The sequence below is a fragment of the Pinus tabuliformis genome, chromosome 7 (genome assembly GCF_031772625.1).
Source record: "Pinus tabuliformis cultivar Carrire ecotype Pingquan chromosome 7, CPIR1, whole genome shotgun sequence".
Classification (NCBI taxonomy): domain Eukaryota; kingdom Viridiplantae; phylum Streptophyta; class Pinopsida; order Pinales; family Pinaceae; genus Pinus; species Pinus tabuliformis.
This window is the reverse complement of record NC_142293.1, coordinates 686,535,787-686,561,697: the sequence shown is the minus strand read 5'-3', so window position 1 is coordinate 686,561,697 and position 25,911 is coordinate 686,535,787. Positions and strand designations below refer to the sequence as shown.

At 35.1% G+C, this 25,911-nt stretch overlaps 3 protein-coding genes across 3 annotated transcripts; all 3 read left to right on the top strand.

Moving 5' to 3' along the window:
- The first annotated feature begins 4,331 nt into the window (after nt 1–4,331).
- LOC149249342 (3'-5' exonuclease-like) lies at nt 4,332–4,933 on the top strand. Its single transcript, XM_089456217.1, has one exon. It carries the CDS (start codon nt 4,348–4,350, stop codon nt 4,804–4,806), a length of 459 nt encoding a protein of 152 aa, XP_089312343.1. The 5' UTR covers nt 4,332–4,347; the 3' UTR covers nt 4,807–4,933.
- Nucleotides 4,934–11,072: 6,139 nt separating this feature from the next.
- On the top strand, nt 11,073–11,998 carry LOC149249341 (3'-5' exonuclease-like). Its single transcript, XM_089456216.1, has one exon. It carries the CDS (start codon nt 11,188–11,190, stop codon nt 11,869–11,871), a length of 684 nt encoding a protein of 227 aa, XP_089312342.1. The 5' UTR covers nt 11,073–11,187; the 3' UTR covers nt 11,872–11,998.
- Nucleotides 11,999–18,243: 6,245 nt separating this feature from the next.
- On the top strand, nt 18,244–19,092 carry LOC149249340 (3'-5' exonuclease-like). Its single transcript, XM_089456215.1, has one exon. The coding sequence runs from the start codon at nt 18,307–18,309 to the stop codon at nt 18,988–18,990; it is 684 nt and encodes a 227-aa protein (XP_089312341.1). The 5' UTR covers nt 18,244–18,306; the 3' UTR covers nt 18,991–19,092.
- Nucleotides 19,093–25,911: the final 6,819 nt, after the last annotated feature.

Genomic DNA, 25,911 nt, shown 5'->3' with positions numbered 1-25,911 from the left:
TAAAGGCATGTTCAGTGGGTAACATTTCTAGGACCCATTCATGGTATAATTACATGTGATAATTACTCATAAATAGACTACCTGTGTTAATACAGTTGTCAGTAAACTCTAACTACCTTCCCCAACTATAGATGCTTCCAAAGGAAATGGAAGCAAGGAGAAGGAAGAAGACCGTGCTGTAGGGACAGACGGAGATGGGAAAAGAATCGCTAAGTCTGGTGATGACCAGATGGAGCAAGTTTTGAGTATCAGAATCTTGCAGAAGACTCTAAGTCTGGGGACGACTAGATAAGCACTCGATGTGCATGTGAGTATTCCCTTGACCATGCTTAAGGAGTTGGAAATGATAACTATAGTGTATTGATGTTAATGATTTTCGTAATGTCTCCTTGAAGTCATTATTCTGAAATGAACACATGGTACTTGTTGCATCTAGTATCAAGTGGTAACTCTCATGCATGTGTGTCACTTAGGAGATTATGCTTCTAATTGCATAAGTAGAGCAATTGCTTCCGGTAAGGGTGGTTTAGTTTGTTAGTTATGCATGTTGATCCAAGGATAAGATAAGTATCTTGCTCACTTTCTTGAAGAACATGTATGAATGTTTTATATGAGAAAGTATTTGAATGCATGCAGTAAAAGAATGGTTCTTTTATAGATTTTCTTAGTAAAGAAAATGCGTTAATGCTTGCAGTTCAAGATTGATTATTTTGTATGTTTTCTTTGTAAAGAAAATAGGTAGTTCCTATTAGGAAGACTCCGCGTGAGTCTTGTGTGTGAAATGCTTGTCTCTTGTCTACAAAATCCTTGCTAAATATAGCCAAAGTATCTTCTTGAGAAAAGAGGATGAGGTACATAAATGTCCTGAGGACATAGCATGGAAGGTGGCCAAGTTTTCTTGAATTAAAATATGTACCTTTATTTGATAAAAGATTCTTGAAAATATATACATATATATATATATATATATATATATATATATATATATATATATATATATATATGCTAATTGCATTATGATTCTAGTTAGTTTCTAAGTTCTAGTGAAACGATTATGCATTACATGCATGATAAAGATAGCTAAAGATGTGCTTCTAGGCACATAGATATTCACATCTATCTTTCTTGAAGAAAGAGTGTATTATATATATACTTAAATATAGTCTCATTCTAGAAGAGTGTGCATACTTCATGTATGAAGATGAAGGATTCTATGAGAGTTTTCTTGAAAATAAAAATAGAGGTTCTTTCCTTAAAGACACATTGGAATAGTGTTCATACAAGAACCAAAATCCTTACTTGTTTCATGAAAAGAACTATGTGCATTGAAGTAAAGTAATTGTGTTAGGAGAACACATGTTGCATATTGGTAGCTATTGTGACTTTGGAATTATAAGTCTGTGTGTACTTAAAGAAAGTGGTCATGTTAGCTTCCTTGAAAAATAATAATCTCTTGGAGAGATTGTCTTGTTGGATGAGCTGTGTTGATTGCTTGATTTTGATGCATAAACGATAAGTAAACCTTGTTTTTGCATCTTGATTTTTATGCCTAAAGATAGATATCTTTAATCATTTCTTGAAAGGGAATCTTGAGAAACCCTCACATCGGAAGATAGAGAAATGAGGATTAAAATGACTTCCTTTAAGGAAGAGGTATGTGGTTTGTTGTATGAAATGATGGTAGTCTTCTAGTGAAGGGAATAAGTGTTGCATACATTAAAGAAGGGCTTATATGATAAGCAATGGTATGCACAAGGATTAGTCATTGTGACATAAGAGTTATGTTCTTGTATGTTAGAGAAATTATGTTTAATTACACTAACGATGCATGACTAAAGCCAGCCATAGTAAACGTAAGATAATACTCCAGTAATGATGATTTGGATTAAGACAACAGACTATGGCAAAAAATTGGAAATGCTGAGAGTATTAACTCAACTGTTGTTGACATTTATACATTAATGAGTATTTGCATATGCTTTTATACATGACAATATTGCATGCATGAACATTCTTGGAAATGGAATATGTGTTAACTGATGCATATTTATAACTAACGTTGCTGATGGGATTAAGTAGTGGTAGCTTAATGGCAACAAGAAAACTCATCACATAAATTGCTGCAATGTGAAATGCAATTATAAATGAGAAAGAATGATGTTATATGATATGCATAAATTATGTTATTTGGAAAATTGCATGCATACAACGTGTATGATGGATATGTTTCCCATCAATCTTGATGTTGTGGACCCATGTTGGGGGTTAAGTGTAAATGCATGATATACATGCATGTTTGTTGTGCTCATGATAATGTTCATATGGTTCATTGTGTAAATTACTTTGAGAAAGAATAATAAAAGAGAAATTTAACATGCCAGACAGTTGCGGATAGTTGGGTTGATGACAGTTACCTGCCCGGAGGGGTTGATGGTACTTGTCTGCCTGGATTGTGAAAGGCTTGAATGCCTTGGGTTGATGACAGTTACCTGCCCGGAGGGGTTGATGGTACTTGTCTGCCCGGATTGTGAAAGGCTTGAATGCCTTGGGTTGATGACAGTTACCTGCCCGGAGGGGTTGATGGTACTTGTCTGCCCGGATTGTGAAAGGCTTGAATGCCTTGGGTTGATGACAGTTACCTGCTCGGAGGGGTTGATGGTACTTGTCTGCCCGGATTGTGAAAGGCTTGAATGCCTTGGGTTGATGGCAGTTACCTGCCCGGAGGGGTTGATGGTACTTGTCTGCCCAGATTTACTCTCCCTGGAGTTCTTGAGCTGGTTGGCCAGTGGAATTCCATGTTAGACCTGGTAAGGTCTCTATCAAAGAAACTGTCTGGATGTGAAAATGACTCGATTTGGTTGTGGGAACCAGTTCCCATGGGTTGGGAATTCTTTAGTCCATTGTGGTCTCATGGCTAAAGGAATTAACTAATCAGCTATATGTTATGTTAAAAATGAATTTTACATATAGTTGTGTAAAATATGTTATGCACATTTAACAAGAAATGAGCATTAGTGCTCAATAAGGAGTAATTGGAAATTTTAATTCCTTTATTGTGTTATTAATGTTGTGAACATCTTGGTGGGAGCTAAGACAGTTCTTGCTTGATGCAGTGATTGACTGTTTGATGATTAGAGAGCTAGGTGCTCTTTTGGTACTTCTCGAAGTACTTTGCGGATGTCTTTAGTGAGAATTCATTCAGTATGCACGTGGAACAGTGATTTATCGTTTGATGATTAGTATTAGTGCTCTTTAAGTACTTGTAAAAGTACTGTGATTTAGAAAGCATCTAACATTGCACAATTGATTGCTAGTCAAAAGTATCTCATTTGACTCAAAATATAGTGACTAATGTGATTGAATTTGTTAGTCATATATTACAGGAATTACTTACCGTGGAGGAATGAAGAGTTTCCAACCACTATTAAAATACTTACATGAAAGTATTCATGGTTTTCAAAATAGATGGTAAGTAATGGTAAGTTGACACAGAAAATTGTTATTATGAATGAATAAGGGCCAAGTGGTGGCGATTAGAAGTTGCATATTTTTGCAATTACGAATGCTTACGACTATTGATGCTTATAACTAATGATATTTCTTATGACTATATCATTAATATTTTGTTTGTCGTCTTTTCTTGGAATGAAATCGTTGATTTCAAAGAGAAAGGATTACATTTTGTGTGGTTTAGATGGTAATACCATGAGTAAAGTTTAAAGTTCCAATGAAAGATGAACACCGAGGACGGTGTTCCTGTTAAGGGGGGGAGTATGTAACAACCCTATGGTAATAGCTTGGCGTAAGTTATTCAGTTATGGAATAGTAATTCTTTTTAAAAAAGATCACGAATTAGTTTCAAAAACTAATTCTTATTATCCATAAAGCTATCAATTAAAGAATGGCAGAGGATGGCGCTAAGGGCGGCTTGGAAATTGGAACTGATTCTTGGATTCGGAACGGCGATGAAGTAGATTTTCTTGATCGTTGACAGATTTGAACATTAAAAAAGGTTCTCTGTTAATCATGCCTATTTAGCATCTATGAGATGTTCGTCATGGTAAGGTCCGCAAGAAGTAATTGGTTTTCTCGTACATCAGTAGGACTTACAGACTTAACGCTATGCTATTCTGGAGAGTCGAAAGATTGCAGCGATACATTGTCAAGAGAGCACTTGGGGTTGGTTCTCCTGTACCCATTGGGACATATGGCTCTAGACGGACAATCACAAGCTCTACCTAGATCAATTTGGCGGGAAATTCCATACAAGCGACCCTTACGGATGACGGCCACGTTGCAGAGAGTTGGGTTTATCAACAAACTAGGCAGAAAATAGTAGGGCTTGACATGGAATGGCGGCCCTGTTTTAAAAAAAGAGGATCGCAGAACAAGACTGCCTTGCTCCAGCTCTGTACTGACAATGGCTGCTTGATTATTCAAATGTTGTTTCTGGATTTTATGCCAGAGGCTCTTGTTGGGTTTTTGAAGGATCCGGAGATTAAATTAGTGGGTGCGGGTGTTCGAGCTGACGTTGCTAAGCTCCAGCGTGATCATGGTTTGGAATGTGGAGACCCAGTGGAGCTGGGTCGCTTGGCAGCCGAAAAGTTCGGGAGGCAGAAGCTCAAGCAGGCCGGGCTCAAGGGTTTGGCCATTGAGGTTTTGGGGTTAAATCTTCCCAAGTCCAAAACAGTTTCTATGAGCAATTGGGCCTCAAGGAAGCTTCAAGAGAAGCAGATCGAGTATGCTTGCATTGATGCCTTTGTTTCTTTTTCAATCGGTAAGAAACTCTTGGAGCCTGAAAACTGATTTTGCCTTGTAAGGGCTTTGTTTCTTCCAGTTATTTTTGCCAGATGGTTCCCTTAAGTGACCCTAGGCAGGGCAGGGCAAAACAGGGTTTGAGAATTTTGACGGTAAAGCATGCGGTGAGAGATTATCATTATGGTTATCATATTTAAAGTTTGAAATTATTTGCTTATGCTTGTTTACTTGAGCAAAGGTCTTCTCCGGCTACGGTTAAATCTGAAGCTGATTCCCTGCCCTTTTAATCTGATCTATGGCTACTCCTGTAAGGAGGTGCTTCGGAAAAGTAACAGAAGCTTAGCCCGAAAACACATGCATGTAGTTGTTCATGTATTTATGTTGTTATAGATCTGGTTGCAAGACCATGTATTTATGTTCTGATATATATGCTAGTTAGCTAGTATGTTATGCGTGCTCATGCATATGAGTAGATGTTAAAAGATCTCTTTAGATGTTGATATTGTAACTAATCTTGTTGCCAAGATTGTTGATGACTGCATTGACAGGAAACGATGGCAGATGGTGCCAAGGAAAGTGATGTTTAACATTATGGCAGGAAAAAGGATTATTCGTCCATGCAGATGAAGTCAAGCTGCAGTATTTTCCAATGCTAGAACAATTATGCCACAAGGAATGTTGCATGTGGCGGTATGTAAATAAAAGATTACATGTAAATTGTATTAGCTTTAGCTAGTTATGTGACAGCTTAATGATAATTCATTGTAAAGATTTTAATAACAATGGTTAAGGGATGGAATCCCTTATGAGCCATTGAGTGAGGGGTGAAAACCCTCACGAGCGTTTAATAATAAGATTAAACGTTTGCTGGTTTTCACCCTACGGGGTTTCCAGGGTATATCAGTGTTCCATGGTGTGATTGATGTGATTGCCTTTTTGTGTCAGTTGGATGACGTTGAATCCTTGATGTAGATGGCTCTTTATTTGATGGCATGATTATAATGTTCAAGCATGAGATTAATTAATATGGTTGTGGAAATCATGAAATAGATTAATTAATATGGTTGTGGAAATCATGAAATAGATGCAAGGATTCATGAGATATATTATATTATTACACTACCACAGTGGTGGTTAATGGTTATGTAACTTACCGTCTGTTATTGCAATTTACTTGATGCATTAATGAACTCTATGTCTAATGGTTAATGATGATTGTGGAGTTATGAATATGATAAATTACTGGTGGGTAATTTGTATAAAAATGCTAATCTCCTACTTTTACCTGCGAGGTTATCGGGGTATGTGACAAGTGGTATCAGAGCTAAAGGTTGCAGTACTGGCGCCTTTGGGAATTGGTAAGCGGAAAGGATATTGAGGTACGCCATCAGTAGGCATTAACTCAGGTATGAGTTTAATCATTTGCATATTCATTTATGTCGTACACTACTTTTGGCATGGTAGGTGTGATTCATGTTTATAACTTCTTTGAGAAGTAAGTAATAAGTTGTTTCATAACTACGTTCATAACGTTGGATTCCTAATGAGGATAAAAGACAATGAAACTTTTGTCGCACTTACAAACAAAATTGAACACTCATTACACTTAAGAACAATATTGAACACTCATTGAGGAAGTGACAATCAACTACCAACTTTTGATTTGCACATATGGCAATAACAACAATGAATATATTGAACTAGATTGAAATTACAATGAACGAAACTTAATGAGCCAATGCATGAATATAAAATTAGGGGGAACATCCTTGAATAAGATGAAAAATTGTTTAAAAAAGGACATTAGAAGAACCCCTTCAGATATTGAAAAACATGCAATGAGTCAAGCAGCGAGACTTGAGTGTCATAACTAACTTTTGATTTAGCCTGGTCATGGATGCATGAAGATGATTGGTAGTTGAGATTGGTTAGTGTTGTATGACTAACCCATAGAACTTATATGCATTAATTGAATTGGACTAAGATTGCTACAATTCGTAAACAAGTGAAGTTGATTGATGTCACATGCATGGAATGTGTGTGTGAAGATTCTTACTCTCTCTGTGCTATAGTTCCAGTTGTTTATGAGAAGAGTTCTTAATTTTATTCACCATGAGAATGCATGATGAATAGTATATGCTTATGTCCTAATAGTTTTAATGATGATTACCTTCTAATTAACTGAAATCCATTAGCATGGTATGTGCTTATGTTAATCATTACTTGTTGGGAGATAAAAACCATTGGAGCCTCGATTTAATGATGGTTGAATTTATCTCTACTATGGGAATGATGGATTTCTTATGCATGTTGCATTCAGTGTGAGGTTAATTGTAAAGGCATGTTCAGTGGGTAACATTTCTAGGACCCATTCATGGTATAATTACATGTGATAATTACTCATAAATAGACTACCTGTGTTAATACAGTTGTCAGTAAACTCTAACTACCTTCCCCAACTATAGATGCTTCCAAAGGAAATGGAAGCAAGGAGAAGGAAGAAGACCGTGCTGTAGGGACAGACGGAGATGGGAAAAGAATCGCTAAGTCTGGTGATGACCAGATGGAGCAAGTTTTGAGTATCAGAATCTTGCAGAAGACTCTAAGTCTGGGGACGACTAGATAAGCACTCGATGTGCATGTGAGTATTCCCTTGACCATGCTTAAGGATTTGGAAATGATAACTATAGTGTATTGATGTTAATGATTTTCGTAATGTCTCCTTGAAGTCATTATTCTGAAATGAACACATGGTACTTGTTGCATCTAGTATCAAGTGGTAACTCTCATGCATGTGTGTCACTTAGGAGATTATGCTTCTAATTGCATAAGTAGAGCAATTGCTTCCGGTAAGGGTGGTTTAATTTGTTAGTTATGCATGTTGATCCAAGGATAAGATAAGTATCTTGCTCACTTTCTTGAAGAACATGTATGAATGTTTTATATGAGAAAGTATTTGAATGCATGCAGTAAAAGAATGGTTCTTTTATAGATTTTCTTGGTAAAGAAAATGCGTTAATGCATGCAGTTCAAGATTGATTATTTTGTATGTTTTCTTCGTAAAGAAAATAGGTAGTTCCTATTAGGAAGACTCCGCGTGAGTCTTGTGTGTGAAATGCTTGTCTCTTGTCTACAAAATCCTTGCTAAATATAGCCAAAGTATCTTCTCGAGAAAAGAGGATGAGGTACATAAATGTCCTGAGGACATAGCATGGAAGGTGGCCAAGTTTTCTTGAATTAAAATATGTACCTTTATTTGATAAAAGCTTCTTGGAAAATATATACATATATATATATATATATATATATATATATATTGCATTATGATTCTAGTTAGTTTCTAAGTTCTAGTGAAACGATTATGCATTACATGCATGATAAAGATAGCTAAAGATGTGCTTCTAGGCACATAGATATTCACATCTATCTTTCTTGAAGAAAGAGTGTATTATATATATACTTAAATATAGTCTCATTCTAGAAGAGTGTGCATACTTCATGTATGAAGATGAAGGATTCTATGAGAGTTTTCTTGAAAATAAAAATAGAGGTTCTTTCCTTAAAGACACATTGGAATAGTGTTCATACAAGAACCAAAATCCTTACTTGTTTCATGAAAAGAACTATGTGCATTGAAGTAAAGTAATTGTGTTAGGAGAACACATGTTGCATATTGGTAGCTATTGTGACTTTGGAATTATAAGTCTGTGTGTACTTAAAGAAAGTGGTCATGTTAGCTTCCTTGAAAAATAATAATCTCTTGGAGAGATTGTCTTGTTGGATGAGCTGTGTTGATTGCTTGATTTTGATGCATAAACGATAAGTAAACCTTGTTTTTGCATCTTGATTTTTATGCCTAAAGATAGATATCTTTAATCATTTCTTGAAAGGGAATCTTGAGAAACCCTCACATCGGAAGATAGAGAAATGAGGATTAAAATGACTTCCTTTAAGGAAGAGGTATGTGGTTTGTTGTATGAAATGATGGTAGTCTTCTAGTGAAGGGAATAAGTGTTGCATACATTAAAGAAGGGCTTATATGATAAGCAATGGTATGCACAAGGATTAGTCATTGTGACATAAGAGTTATGTTCTTGTATGTTAGAGAAATTATGTTTAATTACACTAACGATGCATGACTAAAGCCAGCCATAGTAAACGTAAGATAATACTCCAGTAATGATGATTTGGATTAAGACAACAGACTATGGCAAAAAATTGGAAATGCTGAGAGTATTAACTCAACTGTTGTTGACATTTATACATTAATGAGTATTTTCATATGCTTTTATACATGACAATATTGCATGCATGAACATTCTTGGAAATGGAATATGTGTTAACTGATGCATATTTATAACTAACGTTGCTGATGGGATTAAGTAGTGGTAGCTTAATGGCAACAAGAAAACTCATCACATAAATTGCTGCAATGTGAAATGCAATTATAAATGAGAAAGAATGATGTTATATGATATGCATAAATTATGTTATTTGGAAAATTGCATGCATACAACGTGTATGATGGATATGTTTCCCATCAATCTTGATGTTGTGGACCCATGTTGGGGGTTAAGTGTAAATGCATGATATACATGCATGTTTGTTGTGCTCATGATAATGTTCATATGGTTCATTGTGTAAATTACTTTGAGAAAGAATAATAAAAGAGAAATTTAACATGCCAGACAGTTGCGGATAGTTGGGTTGATGACAGTTACCTGCCCGGAGGGGTTGATGGTACTTGTCTGCCTGGATTGTGAAAGGCTTAAATGCCTTGGGTTGATGATAGTTACCTGCCCGGAGGGGTTGATGGTACTTGTCTGCCCGGATTGTGAAAGGCTTGAATGCCTTGGGTTGATGACAGTTACCTGCCCGGAGGGGTTGATGGTACTTGTCTGCCCGGATTGTGAAAGGCTTGAATGCCTTGGGTTGATGACAGTTACCTGCTCGGAGGGGTTGATGGTACTTGTCTGCCCGGATTGTGAAAGGCTTGAATGCCTTGGGTTGATGGCAGTTACCTGCCCGGAGGGGTTGATGGTACTTGTCTGCCCAGATTTACTCTCCCTGGAGTTCTTGAGCTGGTTGGCCAGTGGAATTCCATGTTAGACCTGGTAAGGTCTCTATCAAAGAAACTGTCTGGATGTGAAAATGACTCGATTTGGTTGTGGGAACCAGTTCCCATGGGTTGGGAATTCTTTAGTCCATTGTGGTCTCATGGCTAAAGGAATTAACTAATCAGCTATATGTTATGTTAAAAATGAATTTTACATATAGTTGTGTAAAATATGTTATGCACATTTAACAAGAAATGAGCATTAGTGCTCAATAAGGAGTAATTGGAAATTTTAATTCCTTTATTGTGTTATTAATGTTGTGAACATCTTGGTGGGAGCTAAGACAGTTCTTGCTTGATGCAATGATTGACTGTTTGATGATTAGAGAGCTAGGTGCTCTTTTGGTACTTCTCGAAGTACTTTGCGGATGTCTTTAGTGAGAATTCATTCAGTATGCACGTGGAACAGTGATTTATCGTTTGATGATTAGTATTAGTGCTCTTTAAGTACTTGTAAAAGTACTGTGATTTAGAAAGCATCTAACATTGCACAATTGATTGCTAGTCAAAAGTATCTCATTTGACTCAAAATATAGTGACTAATGTGATTGAATTTGTTAGTCATATATTACAGGAATTACTTACCGTGGAGGAATGAAGAGTTTCCAACCACTATTAAAATACTTACATGAAAGTATTCATGGTTTTCAAAATAGATGGTAAGTAATGGTAAGTTGACACAGAAAATTGTTATTATGAATGAATAAGGGCCAAGTGGTGGCGATTAGAAGTTGCATATTTTTGCAATTACGAATGCTTACGACTATTGATGCTTATAACTAATGATATTTCTTATGACTATATCATTAATATTTTGTTTGTCGTCTTTTCTTGGAATGAAATCGTTGATTTCAAAGAGAAAGGATTACATTTTGTGTGGTTTAGATGGTAATACCATGAGTAAAGTTTAAAGTTCCAATGAAAGATGAACACCGAGGACGGTGTTCCTGTTAAGGGGGGGAGTATGTAACAACCCTATGGTAATAGCTTGGCGTAAGTTATTCAGTTATGGAATAGTAATTCTTTTTAAAAAAGATCACGAATTAGTTTCAAAAACTAATTCTTATTATCCATAAAGCTATCAATTAAAGAATGGCAGAGGATGGCGCTAAGGGCGGCTTGGAAATTGGAACTGATTCTTGGATTCGGAACGGCGATGAAGTAGATTTTCTTGATTGTTGACAGATTTGAACATTAAAAAAGGTTCTCTGTTAATCATGCCTGTTTAGCATCTATGAGATGTTCGTCATGGTAAGGTCCGCAAGAAGTAATTGGTTTTCTCGTACATCAGTAGGACTTACAGACTTAACGCTATGTTATTCTGGAGAGTCGAAAGATTGCAGCGATACATTGTCAAGAGAGCACTTGGGGTTGGTTCTCCTGTACCCATTGGGACATATGGCTCTAGACGGACAATCACAAGCTCTACCCAGATCAATTTGGCGGGAAATTCCATACAAGCGACCCTTACGGATGACGACCACGTTGCAGAGAGTTGGGTTTATCAACAAACTGGGCAGAAAATAGTAGGGCTTGACATGGAATGGCGGCCCTGTTTTAAAAAAAGAGGATCGCAGAACAAGACTGCCTTGCTCCAGCTCTGTACTGACAATGGCTGCTTGATTATTCAAATGTTGTTTCTGGATTTTATGCCAGAGGCTCTTGTTGGGTTTTTGAAGGATCCGGAGATTAAATTAGTGGGTGCGGGTGTTCGAGCTGACGTTGCTAAGCTCCAGCGTAATCATGGTTTGGAATGTGGAGACCCAGTGGAGCTGGGTCGCTTGGCAGCCGAAAAGTTCGGGAGGCAGAAGCTCAAGCAGGCCGGGCTCAAGGGTTTGGCCATTGAGGTTTTGGGGTTAAATCTTCCCAAGTCCAAAACAGTTTCTATGAGCAATTGGGCCTCAAGGAAGCTTCAAGAGAAGCAGATCGAGTATGCTTGCATTGATGCCTTTGTTTCTTTTTCAATCGGTAAGAAACTCTTGGAGCCTGAAAACTGATTTTGCCTTGTAAGGGCTTTGTTTCTTCCAGTTATTTTTGCCAGATGGTTCCCTTAAGTGACCCTAGGCAGGGCAGGGCAAAACAGGGTTTGAGAATTTTGACGGTAAAGCATGCGGTGAGAGATTATCATTATGGTTATCATATTTAAAGTTTGAAATTATTTGCTTATGCTTGTTTACTTGAGCAAAGGTCTTCTCCGGCTACGGTTAAATCTGAAGCTGATTCCCTGCCCTTTTAATCTGATCTATGGCTACTCCTGTAAGGAGGTGCTTCGGAAAAGTAACAGAAGCTTAGCCCGAAAACACATGCATGTAGTTGTTCATGTATTTATGTTGTTATAGATCTGGTTGCAAGACCATGTATTTATGTTCTGATATATATGCTAGTTAGCTAGTATGTTATGCGTGCTCATGCATATGAGTAGATGTTAAAAGATCTCTTTAGATGTTGATTATTGTTGGAATAATATTGTAACTAATCTTGTTGCCAAGATTGTTGATGACTGCATTGACAGGAAACGATGGCAGATGGTGCCAAGGAAAGTGATGTTTAACATTATGGCAGGAAAAAGGATTATTCGTCCATGCAGATGAAGTCAAGCTGCAGTATTGTCCAATGCTAGAACAATTATGCCACAAGGAATGTTGCATGTGGCGGTATGTAAATAAAAGATTACATGTAAATTGTATTAGCTTTAGCTAGTTATGTGACAGCTTAATGATAATTCATTGTAAAGATTTTAATAACAATGGTTAAGGGATGGAATCCCTTATGAGCCATTGAGTGAGGGGTGAAAACCCTCACGAGCGTTTAATAATAAGATTAAACGTTTGTTGGTTTTCACCCTACGGGGTTTCCAGGGTATATCAGTGTTCCATGGTGTGATTGATGTGATTGCCTTTTTGTGTCAGTTGGATGACGTTGAATCCTTGATGTAGATGGCTCTTTATTTAATGGCATGATTATAATGTTCAAGCATGAGATTAATTAATATGGTTGTGGAAATCATGAAATAGATTAATTAATATGGTTGTGGAAATCATGAAATAGATTAATTAATATGGTTGTGGAAATCATGAAATAGATGCAAGGATTCATGAGATATATTATATTATTACACTACCACAGTGGTGGTTAATGGTTATGTAACTTACCGTCTGTTATTGCAATTTACTTGATGCATTAATGAACTCTATGTCTAATGGTTAATGATGATTGTGGAGTTATGAATATGATAAATTACTGGTGGGTAATTTGTATAAAAATGCTAATCTCCTACTTTTACCTGCGAGGTTATCGGGGTATGTGACAAGTGGTATCAGAGCTAAAGGTTGCAGTACTGGCGCCTTTGGGAATTGGTAAGCGGAAAGGATATTGAGGTACGCCATCAGTAGGCATTAACTCAGGTATGAGTTTAATCATTCGCATATTCATTTATGTCGTACACTACTTTTGGCATGGTAGGTGTGATTCATGTTTATAACTTCTTTGAGAAGTAAGTAATAAGTTGTTGCATAACTACGTTCATAATGTTGGATTCCTGATGAGGATAAAAGACAATGAAACTTTTGTCGCACTTACAAACTAAATTGAACACTCATTACACTTAAGAACAATATTGAACACTCATTGAGGAAGTGACAATCAACTACCAACTTTTGATTTGCACATATGGCAATAACAACAATGAATATATTGAACTAGATTGAAATTACAATGAACGAAACTTAATGAGCCAATGCATGAATATAAAATTAGGGGGAACATCCTTGAATAAGATGAAAAATTGTTTAAAAAAGGACATTAGAAGAACCCCTTCAGATATTGAAAAACATGCAATGAGTCAAGCAGCGAGACTTGAGTGTCATAACTAACTTTTGATTTAGCCTGGTCATGGATGCATGAAGATGATTGGTAGTTGAGATTGGTTAGTGTTGTATGACTAACCCATAGAACTTATATGCATTAATTGAATTGGACTAAGATTGCTACAATTCGTAAACAAGTGAAGTTGATTGATGTCACATGCATGGAATGTGTGTGTGAAGATTCTTACTCTCTCTGTGCTATAGTTCCAGTTGTTTATGAGAAGAGTTCTTAATTTTATTCACCATGAGAATGCATGATGAATAGTATATGCTTATGTCCTAATAGTTTTAATGATGATTACCTTCTAATTAATTGAAATCCATTAGCATGGTATGTGCTTATGTTAATCATTACTTGTTGGGAGATAAAAACCATTGGAGCCTCGATTTAATGATGGTTGAATTTATCTCTACTATGGGAATGATGGATTTCTTATGCATGTTGCATTCAGTGTGAGGTTAATTGTAAAGGCATGTTCAGTGGGTAACATTTCTAGGACCCATTCATGGTATAATTACATGTGATAATTACTCATAAATAGACTACCTGTGTTAATACAGTTGTCAGTAAACTCTAACTACCTTCCCCAACTATAGATGCTTCCAAAGGAAATGGAAGCAAGGAGAAGGAAGAAGACCGTGCTGTAGGGACAGACAGAGATGGGAAAAGAATCGCTAAGTCTGGTGATGACCAGATGGAGCAAGTTTTGAGTATCAGAATCTTGCAGAAGACTCTAAGTCTGGGGACGACTAGATAAGCACTCGATGTGCATGTGAGTATTCCCTTGACCATGCTTAAGGAGTTGGAAATGATAACTATAGTGTATTGATGTTAATGATTTTCGTAATGTCTCCTTGAAGTCATTATTCTGAAATGAACACATGGTACTTGTTGCATCTAGTATCAAGTGGTAACTCTCATGCATGTGTGTCACTTAGGAGATTATGCTTCTAATTGCATAAGTAGAGCAATTGCTTGCGGTAAGGGTGGTTTAGTTTGTTAGTTATGCATGTTGATCCAAGGATAAGATAAGTATCTTGCTCACTTTCTTGAAGAACATGTATGAATGTTTTATATGAGAAAGTATTTGAATGCATGCAGTAAAAGAATGGTTCTTTTATAGATTTTCTTGGTAAAGAAAATGCGTTAATGCATGCAGTTCAAGATTGATTATTTTGTATGTTTTCTTCGTAAAGAAAATAGGTAGTTCCTATTAGGAAGACTCCGCGTGAGTCTTGTGTGTGAAATGCTTGTAGCTTGTCTACAAAATCCTTGCTAAATATAGCCAAAGTATCTTCTTGAGAAAAGAGGATGAGGTACATAAATGTCCTGAGGACATAGCATGGAAGGTGGCCAAGTTTTCTTGAATTAAAATATGTACCTTTATTTGATAAAAGCTTCTTGAAATATATATATATATATATATATATATATATATATATATATATGCTAATTGCATTATGATTCTAGTTAGTTTCTAAGTTCTAGTGAAACGATTATGCATTACATGCATGATAAAGATAGCTAAAGATTTGCTTCTAGGCACATAGATATTCACATCTATCTTTCTTGAAGAAAGAGTGTATTATATATATACTTAAATATAGTCTCATTCTAGAAGAGTGTGCATACTTCATGTATGAAGATGAAGGATTCTATGAGAGTTTTCTTGAAAATAAAAATAGAGGTTCTTTCCTTAAAGACACATTGGAATAGTGTTCATACAAGAACCAAAATCCTTACTTGTTTCATGAAAAGAACTATGTGCATTGAAGTAAAGTAATTGTGTTAGGAGAACACATGTTGCATATTGGTAGCTATTGTGACTTTGGAATTATAAGTCTGTGTGTACTTAAAGAAAGTGGTCATGTTAGCTTCCTTGAAAAATAATAATCTATTGGAGAGATTGTCTTGTTGGATGAGCTGTGTTGATTGCTTGATTTTGATGCATAAACGATAAGTAAACCTTGTTTTTGCATCTTGATTTTTATGCCTAAAGATAGATATCTTTAATCATTTCTTGAAAGGGAATCTTGAGAAACCCTCACATCGGAAGATAGAGAAATGAGGATTAAAATGACTTCCTTTAAGGAAGAGGTATGTGGTTTGTTGTATGAAATGATGGTAGTCTTCTAGTGAAGGGAATAAGTGTTGCATACATTAAAGAAGGGCTTATATGATAAGCAATGGTATGCACAAGGATTAGTCATTGTGACATAAGAGTTATGTTCTTGTATGTTAGAGAAATTATGTTTAATTACACTAACGATGCATGACTAAAGCCAACCATAGTAAACGTAAGATAATACTCCAGTAATGATGATTTGGATTAAGACAACAGACTATGGCAAATAATTGGAAATGCTGAGAGTATTAACTCAACTGTTGTTGAAATTTATACATTAATGAGTATTTGCATATTCTTTTATACATGACAATATTGCATGCATGAACATTCTTGGAAATGGAATATGTGTTAACTGATGCATATTTATAACTAACGTTGTTGATGGGATTAAGTAGTGGTAGCTTAATGGCAACAAGAAAACTCATCACATAAATTGCTGCAATGTGAAACGCAATTATAAATGAGAAAGAATGATGTTATATGATATGCATAAATTATGTTATTTGGAAAATTGCATGCATACAACGTGTATGACGGATATGTTTCCCATCAATCTTGATGTTGTGGACCCATGTTGGGGGTTAAGTGTAAATGCATGATATACATGCATGTTTGTTGTGCTCATGATAATGTTCATATGGTTCATTGTGTAAATTACTTTGAGAAAGAATAATAAAAGAGAAATTTAACATGCCAGACAATTGCGGATAGTTGGGTTGATGACAGTTACCTGCCCGGAGGGGTTGATGGTACTTGTCTGCCCGGATTGTGAAAGGCTTGAATGCCTTGGGTTGATGACAGTTACCTGCCCGGAGGGGTTGATGGTACTTGTCTGCCCGGATTGTGAAAGGCTTGAATGCCTTGGGTTGATGACAGTTACCTGCCCGGAGGGGTTGATGGTACTTGTCTGCCCGGATTGTGAAAGGCTTGAATGCCTTGGGTTGATGACAGTTACCTGCTCGGAGGGGTTGATGGTACTTGTCTGCCCGGATTGTGAAAGGATTGAATGCCTTGGGTTGATGGCAGTTACCTGCCCGGAGGGGTTGATGGTACTTGTCTGCCCAGATTTACTCTCCCTGGAGTTCTTGAGCTGGTTGGCCAGTGGAATTCCATGTTAGACCTGGTAAGGTCTCTATCAAAGAAACTGTCTGGATGTGAAAATGACTCGATTTGGTTGTGGGAACCAGTTCCCATGGGTTGGGAATTCTTTAGTCCATTGTGGTCTCATGGCTAAAGGAATTAACTAATCAGCTATATGTTATGTTAAAAATGAATTTTACATATAGTTGTGTAAAATATGTTATGCACATTTAACAAGAAATGAGCATTAGTGCTCAATAAGGAGTAATTGGAAATTTTAATTCCTTTATTGTGTTATTAATGTTGTGAACATCTTGGTGGGAGCTAAGACAGTTCTTGCTTGATGCAGTGATTGACTGTTTGATGATTAGAGAGCTAGGTGCTCTTTTGGTACTTCTCGAAGTACTTTGCGGATGTCTTTAGTGAGAATTCATTCAGTATGCACGTGGAACAGTGATTTATCGTTTGATGATTAGTATTAGTGCTCTTTAAGTACTTGTAAAAGTACTGTGATTTAGAAAGCATCTAACATTGCACAATTGATTGCTAGTCAAAAGTATCTCATTTGACTCAAAATATAGTGACTAATGTGATTGAATTTGTTAGTCATATATTACAGGAATTACTTACCGTGGAGGAATGAAGAGTTTCCAACCACTATTAAAATACTTACATGAAAGTATTCATGGTTTTCAAAATAGATGGTAAGTAATGGTAAGTTGACACAGAAAATTGTTATTATGAATGAATAAGGGCCAAGTGGTGGCGATTAGAAGTTGCATATTTTTGCAATTACGAATGCTTACGACTATTGATGCTTATAACTAATGATATTTCTTATGACTATATCATTAATATTTTGTTTGTCGTCTTTTCTTGGAATGAAATCGTTGATTTCAAAGAGAAAGGATTACATTTTGTGTGGTTTAGATGGTAATACCATGAGTAAAGTTTAAAGTTCCAATGAAAGATGAACACCGAGGACGGTGTTCCTGTTAAGGGGGGAGTATGTAACAACCCTATGGTAATAGCTTGGTGTAAGTTATTCAGTTATGGAATAGTAATTCTTTTTAAAAAAGATCACGAATTAGTTTCAAAAACTAATTCTTATTATCCATAAAGCTATCAATTAAAGAATGGTAGAGGATGGCGCTAAGGGCGGCTTGGAAATTGGAACTGATTCTTGGATTCGGAACGGCGATGAAGTAGATTTTCTTGATCGTTGACAGATTTGAACATTAAAAAAGGTTCTCTGTTAATCATGCCTGTTTAGCATCTATGAGATTTTCGTCATGGTAAGGTCCGCAAGAAGTAATTGGTTTTCTCGTACATCAGTAGGACTTACAGACTTAACGCTATGCTATTCTGGAGAGTCGAAAGATTGCAGCGATACATTGTCAAGAGAGCACTTGGGGTTGGTTCTCCTGTACCCATTGGGACATATGGCTCTAGACGGACAATCACAAGCTCTACCCAGATCAATTTGGCGGGAAATTCCATACAAGCGACCCTTACAGATGACGGCCACGTTGCAGAGAGTTGGGTTTATCAACAAACTGGGCAGAAAATAGTAGGGCTTGACATGGAATGGCGGCCCTGTTTTAAAAAAAGAGGATCGCAGAACAAGACTGCCTTGCTCCAGCTCTGTACTGACAATGGCTGCTTGATTATTCAAATGTTGTTTCTGGATTTTATGCCAGAGGCTCTTGTTGGGTTTTTGAAGGATCCGGAGATTAAATTAGTGGGTGCGGGTGTTCGAGCTGACGTTGCTAAGCTCCAGCGTGATCATGGTTTGGAATGTGGAGACCCAGTGGAGCTGGGTCGCTTGGCAGCCGAAATGTTCGGAAGGCAGAAGCTCAAGCAGGCCGGGCTCAAGGGTTTGGCCATTGAGGTTTTGAAGTTAAATCTTCCCAAGTCCAAAACAGTTTCTATGAGCAATTGGGCCTCAAGGAAGCTTCAAGAGAAGCAGATCGAGTATGCTTGCATTGATGCCTTTGTTTCTTTTTCAATCGGTAAGAAACTCTTGGAGCCTGAAAACTGATTTTGCCTTGTAAGGGCTTTGTTTCTTCCAGTTATTTTTGCCAGATGGTTCCCTTAAGTGACCCTAGGCAGGGCAGGGCAAAACAGGGTTTGAGAATTTTGACGGTAAAGCATGCGGTGAGAGATTATCATTATGGTTATCATATTTAAAGTTTGAAATTATTTGCTTATGCTTGTTTACTTGAGCAAAGGTCTTCTCCGGCTACGGTTAAATCTGAAGCTGATTCCCTGCCCTTTTAATCTGATCTATGGCTACTCCTGTAAGGAGGTGCTTCGGAAAAGTAACAGAAGCTTAGCCCGAAAACACATGCATGTAGTTGTTCATGTATTTATGTTGTTATAGATCTGGTTGCAAGACCATGTATTTATGTTCTCATATATATGCTAGTTAGCTAGTATGTTATGCGTGCTCATGCATATGAGTAGATGTTAAAAGATCTCTTTAGATGTTGATTATTGTTGGAATAATATTGTAACTAATCTTGTTGCCAAGATTGTTGATGACTGCATTGACAGGAAACGATGGCAGATGATGCCAAGGAAAGTGATGTTTAACATTATGGCAGGAAAAAGGATTATTCGTCCATGCAGATGAAGTCAAGCTGCAGTATTGTCCAATGCTAGAACAATTATGCCACAAGGAATGTTGCATGTGGCGGTATGTAAATAAAAGATTACATGTAAATTGTATTAGCTTTAGCTAGTTATGTGACAGCTTAATGATAATTCATTGTAAAGATTTTAATAACAATGGTTAAGGGATGGAATCCCTTATGAGCCATTGAGTGAGGGGTGAAAACCCTCACGAGCGTTTAATAATAAGATTAAACGTTTGCTGGTTTTCACCCTACGGGGTTTCCAGGGTATATCAGTGTTCCATGGTGTGATTGATGTGATTGCCTTTTTGTGTCAGTTGGATGACGTTGAATCCTTGATGTAGATGGCTCTTTATTTGATGGCATGATTATAATGTTCAAGCATGAGATTAATTAATATGGTTGTGGAAATCATGAAATAGATTAATTAATATGGTTGTGGAAATCATGAAATAGATGCAAGGATTCATGAGATATATTATATTATTACACTACCACAATGGTGGTTAATGGTTATGTAACTTACCGTCTGTTATTGCAATTTACTTGATGCATTAATGAACTCTATGTCTAATGGTTAATGATGATTGTGGAGTTATGAATATGATAAATTACTGGTGGGTAATTTGTATAAAAATGCTAATCTCCTACTTTTACCTGCGAGGTTATCGGGGTATGTGACATATATTTTGTTAAAAAAAATGTTTTATTTTACCTATGCTTGAGAGACTCTATTATACTCTCTATCATAGGATCCTAACGTTTTATTTAACAGAAAAACCAGAGATATAAATCTGTGTTTTATATTAAGTATGTGAAAAAATTATTATATTTGAGAAAGTATAATAGGCCCTTGCGTGCGTTCGTCCAATGAAATATAACCGCGACAGTGTGATGACGGTGTAACAACCAACCGAATACAATCCACCTACCTAGCTGAGCTGACACGCTCCCAACCAATAGAATATTAGCAAAACGAGAGATTAGAATATTAGAAAAACGAGAGATTACGGTAACTGCATCTTGAAACGGGTTTTTTTTAAGAGACGACGGATTAGGTTTAGGAAGAAAGAACAGAGCTTCACTCATTTCTTTTGATGTTTTATATAGTTATTTTTGACGTTGCATATAGTTATATGTTCTGGATTCTAATTGAGAGAAGTTAATTGTTATATGGTCTGGATTCCAATTGAGAGAAGTTAATTGTTGGCTTCTATTCGGTGTAAGAATCATCTACACCGAATCATCTATATTTCCGTCAACTTAACAACACCAAAAAGTTCCAAGTAAATCGATATTTAAAGCAGCAACACCACAAAGTAACAATACCAAAAAATTCCAAGTAAATCGATATTTAAAGCAGCAACACCACAAAGTAACAACACCAAAAAGTTCCAAATAAATCGATATTTAAAGCAGCAACACCACAGTCAAGCAGGTATTGAGAAGTAACTATAAGGTACGTTAAAGCTGCTTGCTCCATAGTGGTGCTCACTCCGTGGTTTGTCCATTCTATATGAGCAGTAAAGAAGCTGAAATAAATCCAGAAATAATTGGTAAATTTGTAATACTAAAATGAAAGAGATTAGAGATTTAATAAATCAAATGAAAAAAGATCTGCCTCACCTCATCCATCCATAGAGAAGTGACATGGAGATTGCATTGGCCGCTTTCATTGCCTATAGAATTTCTTGGAATTTTCCCTTTTCTTTTGGAAGCTGAAGATGAGAAAAACAAAAAATGCAGAAATAATCAATAAATTGCCATTATTAGAGATTTAATAAATCAAATGAAAACAAGCTTTGCCTCACCTCATCCATCGAGAAGAAGTCTGGAGATTGCATTGACCAATTTAGCTGTACAGGAATCCCTCTGCTTAGGATTTTTCATTCTCTGCTTCATGCTTTGTGGCTCTCAAACATAATTTGACACAAAAGGAACACATAGAAACAAAAATAATAATGACATATATAAATGCAAACCCAAACAGATGCACAAGAACAAAACACAGAGACATGGAAAAAGAGAACGTTGTTTCATAGTGAGCACATTAGACTACCACCACATCAGACTACGAGAAAAGAGGACATTCTATGAAGAAAAGAATATTATAAAAAAAATATTATATTTTAATCATCAATATTCACATATTTAAAAAAAAAAATATTTATGATTATAAATTTATCTTGAAGAAAATATCTAAAATAGAAAATGATTAATAAAATTTATATTTATAAAATAGTTAATGATTTTTTGTTAATTTAAATATCATTAGTCAAAATATGTTATTTTTTTTATAATTTAGTTATAATTATTTAAAATATAAAAAGATAACATAAAACCAAAGGTATTTATGAATCTTACTAGTTGTATTTATAAGATATTCGAAGTTTAAATTTAAGGCTAAAAATTATTGGTATAATCTTTATTTTATTTGAAATTTAAAATTTTAACTATTTTTTATTATAACTTTCTACAAGTTTTAAATAATTTAAAAGTGAAATTTTTTTTAGGGGTATAATTTTTTAAAATTAAATTGATATCAAATTACACAATATTAAAATATTTTTTCTAATATAACATTAAAATCTTTTTTCTATGGTACACTAGATTGTAAACTATTAAATAAAATTTTAAGTGAAATAGAAAAATCATAAGTTAATTGAATCCATCAATTGTACATGAAAATATCAATGGTGCTTAGTCCAATGGCTCAAGCGCTTTGGCAAAGGCTTAGTTATAATGGGTGGGAGGTCTAGTGATCGACCTCACTACTCCTTCTCTCGCGCACACTAGTCAACAAAAAAATTTCCCACGGGGTTTTGGATTGACGGTAAATGGGTGCACTATTAAGGCACTCCTTGCGATATGTCACTAGTTCAAATCCCCTGTGGGTGCTTACCTACCAAAAAAAAAGAAAATATCAATAGTGCCTAACTAGAAATACTAGACTTGGTTTGTTATAGAACCTTTACTCAATGCTAGCGAGTTCTTCCATCCCCAATAGGATGCAATTTAAGGAAAATTTAGTCAAGTAGATATATTTTCATTTTCATTTTAATATTTTAATTGTTATTATACTCGAATATATTTTCAATTTTATTTAAAAAGTTTAGTAAAAGTAATCAATTAAAGAATTATTTAGTATTTATATCATTATTATAGTCATAATTGGATAGAAATAAGGAAGCAAATTGTCAAAATATTATTCTATATGTCTTCTCTCAACCTTCTAGAGTAAACATCAAATTCATTACTTCTTGTGTTTCTTCCTTAACTCAAGAGGTACGAGAGATCTTAAGAGTCTCACTTAGTAATGATCAACATCCTCATATAGTTAGTTTGGTTTATAGGCTATAGGAGTCATCAAGTCTAGAAATTGTCCAAACACCTTAACCTAGAAAGTTACATAGCATCAATGAAATCCACATTTAATAATATAATCAAATATTCCAACACCATGTTGTTTTCTCCAATAAAAATGAGGATAAGGTTAATAAAGATATGCCATCTAACAAAATCATACATTTAATCTAGTTAATTGGGTTACAATGTGTCTAACCCATATTTCCCATGGGAGCATAGACTTTATGAACTTCACGCTTCCTTTTAGGATAAAATCAAGCAAATGGGCATAACACATTCTAATCTCTAGAGATTAAAAAAAAGGTAGTAAGTTGCCAAAAAAAATATAATGATCTACATCCAAAAATTCTATTGTTTGTTACTCATACCCCCCAAATAGGAACCTCATTTTAGAAGCTTCTTCATCATTCATGGAACAAAATAAACCCTTGTAACATTCTTAATTTAATGGGGGAAAAGACAAGGATTAAGGATATGGGACAACAAATGAGGAGGCACTCACTAATAGTGCATCTTATTGTATGATCAAGTTTAGTACTCCATAATATTGTCTTCCATTTCAAGAGAAAATAGAGGAGGGCATTTTGTCTCTTAAACCTCTTTGATTTAAGAGCAATTATCATCGCATGTATAATTGTTCCTACCCTAGGAAAAAAAAACCATTATGCTAATAAGAAGCACATGGTGGAAGTATCATTATATCGCCTTCATTTCCCATGAATATCTCCCTATTTCTCCACAAAATGGAAAAGGATGTAGTGAAAGAATTCTAGACCATGTCAAGATCTAGCTTCTTAGCGGTTTTCTAAGACATCTTTTTCTCTACAAGGATACATCCCATAGATGTAAAGATGAAGAACACACATATTTCCTATTTGAAGCAACAATGAACACATACATGATGTTAGGTGTAAATATATCCCATGTAGTTGGATTTGAGACATATAAAATTGATGACCTGAAGCTTTTAATATAGAAATATATTGGAAAATTCCAATATAATATGGGAAGGATAAAAAAAAATAATGAGTTTAATTCAACGATCATGAAATAAACAAATTATATAATTTGGTAAATTAAAAAGGAATCTTTCTTCTATCAATTTACCTTGGTATTAGAAAAAGATGGCAAACAGGTTGGTGGTAATAAATATGAAGCACAAGACCAGGAGAAACAACATATCAACTAACTCCATGGTTGTTGTAGTCTCACTAGTGAACATAAACTACATTTTTGTTTAAATATAAGCATGTATATTTTTCTACCACATGGGGAAAATAAAGAATGAAAAAATTTAAACAAAATGTTAAATATTTAGTATGCCTAGTCACAAATATGATTATGTCACAATTGCACTAAAATTCCTTATGAGTAGTCCACCACTATGCCCTGTTTTCATAAATAAAAATAAGGTTATACTAGTATATTTTAAATAACATTCAAAATAAAAATTTTATAAGATTATACCTAGACATTGCAGGCATTTTGACATGGATGTATAACTCAATAAAGAGGTATAAATGAAGTGGCAATAACTATGACAAATGAAATGGTGATCGCATCCAATTATGGATGGACATAATCCAAATTGTCAACTTAGAAGGAACCAGCGCCGACATGGAAACTCTCTTAGCTAGTTGAAGGCCAGTGGCACTGAGAAAATTGTTGATATATCCCTCTGGAATAGAGATGGGGTCTCAACTGGCTGGCTTCACCTGGACATCCTACCAAATCTCAAACCCCATTGGCCAATTTTGTTCAATATTTTGAAAGGATATGTTCAAGTTGCCACTGCCAAGTTGGATCAACGAATTTGGACAGGATGCAAGAGCAATATGTACTTAGTCAAAGATGGGTATACTATGCTGTTAAAAGATTCCACACATTTTTCGCCAAGCCGGCTTTGGAAGAAGATATGGAATTCATCCATGGAAAAGTATTGACAGCAGAAAACTTAAAGAAAAGGAACATTTATGGGCCTTCACGCCGTGCCTTATGTGAACAAGGAGAAGAGCACATTCCAAATCCTTTTAGAAAATTATCTCATGCTTTAGAAGTCTCGAAACATGCTTTGTATGCACTAGTATGCTTGGTATGCACTAGGATGCATAAATTAAGATTGAACACCAAATCATCTGATCAGAATATAAGACATTCTAATCGTTCCGAAACCATCATAGCATTATTTAGTATGCTTACTTGCTTTTTCTCCTGGAAAGGTTCCCAAATTCTCCTCGAAAGGTTCACGAAAATAAATTTTTGAATTTGGTTAACAACTCTTCCAATGAGTTACATTTACAAAATTTCCATTCTTTATTGATTTCTATATTTTCTATGGCTATTCAAAGTATACGCAGAAGTTTTCCATAATCATAAAATTTCCAAAACGGATAAAGTATTTATGAGTTGCATAGGGTTTTAAATTTTAATCTTTATCTAAATGGTATTTGTAAGTTTTAGATAATCTCTATTTGATTAAGAAACTTTACAAACTCATTTTAAAAATTTTATTTTTATTTTTATTTTTAAATTAGAAATTATTATTCATAAGTTATAAGTCAGTTTTTTTTAAAATAACTCTTATATATATATATATATATATATATATATATATATATATATATATATTTTTATAATAAAATTAAAAAATATATTTCAATAACTCATAACTACACACAAACACAAAGACAGGCAAAAGGGGAGCGTTGTCTCATAGTGAGCACATGAGACTAGAGGAATACGGATAATTATTCAAAATATTTTATCAATCTTTTTATAATTTAATTATAATTATTTAAAATATTTAAAAAAAATAAAATTAAATAAAAAATAATTAGTTTGTTATTTATATTTATAAAAATAAGGGTCAGGATCGAGATGTAAAGGTGATAGTCATCTAATAAGGATTTGTCTGCACCCAGTATTTTTTTAAATTTGTTGAAAATTATTGTTATAATTTT

What these genes read in the sequence shown, in the direction of transcription:
- LOC149249340 (XM_089456215.1), top strand. Translation starts at nt 18,307, where the DNA reads ATGCTATTCTGGAGAGTCGAAAGATTGCAGCGATACATTGTCAAGAGA.
- LOC149249342 (XM_089456217.1), top strand. Translation starts at nt 4,348, where the DNA reads ATGGAATGGCGGCCCTGTTTTAAAAAAAGAGGATCGCAGAACAAGACT.
- LOC149249341 (XM_089456216.1), top strand. Translation starts at nt 11,188, where the DNA reads ATGTTATTCTGGAGAGTCGAAAGATTGCAGCGATACATTGTCAAGAGA.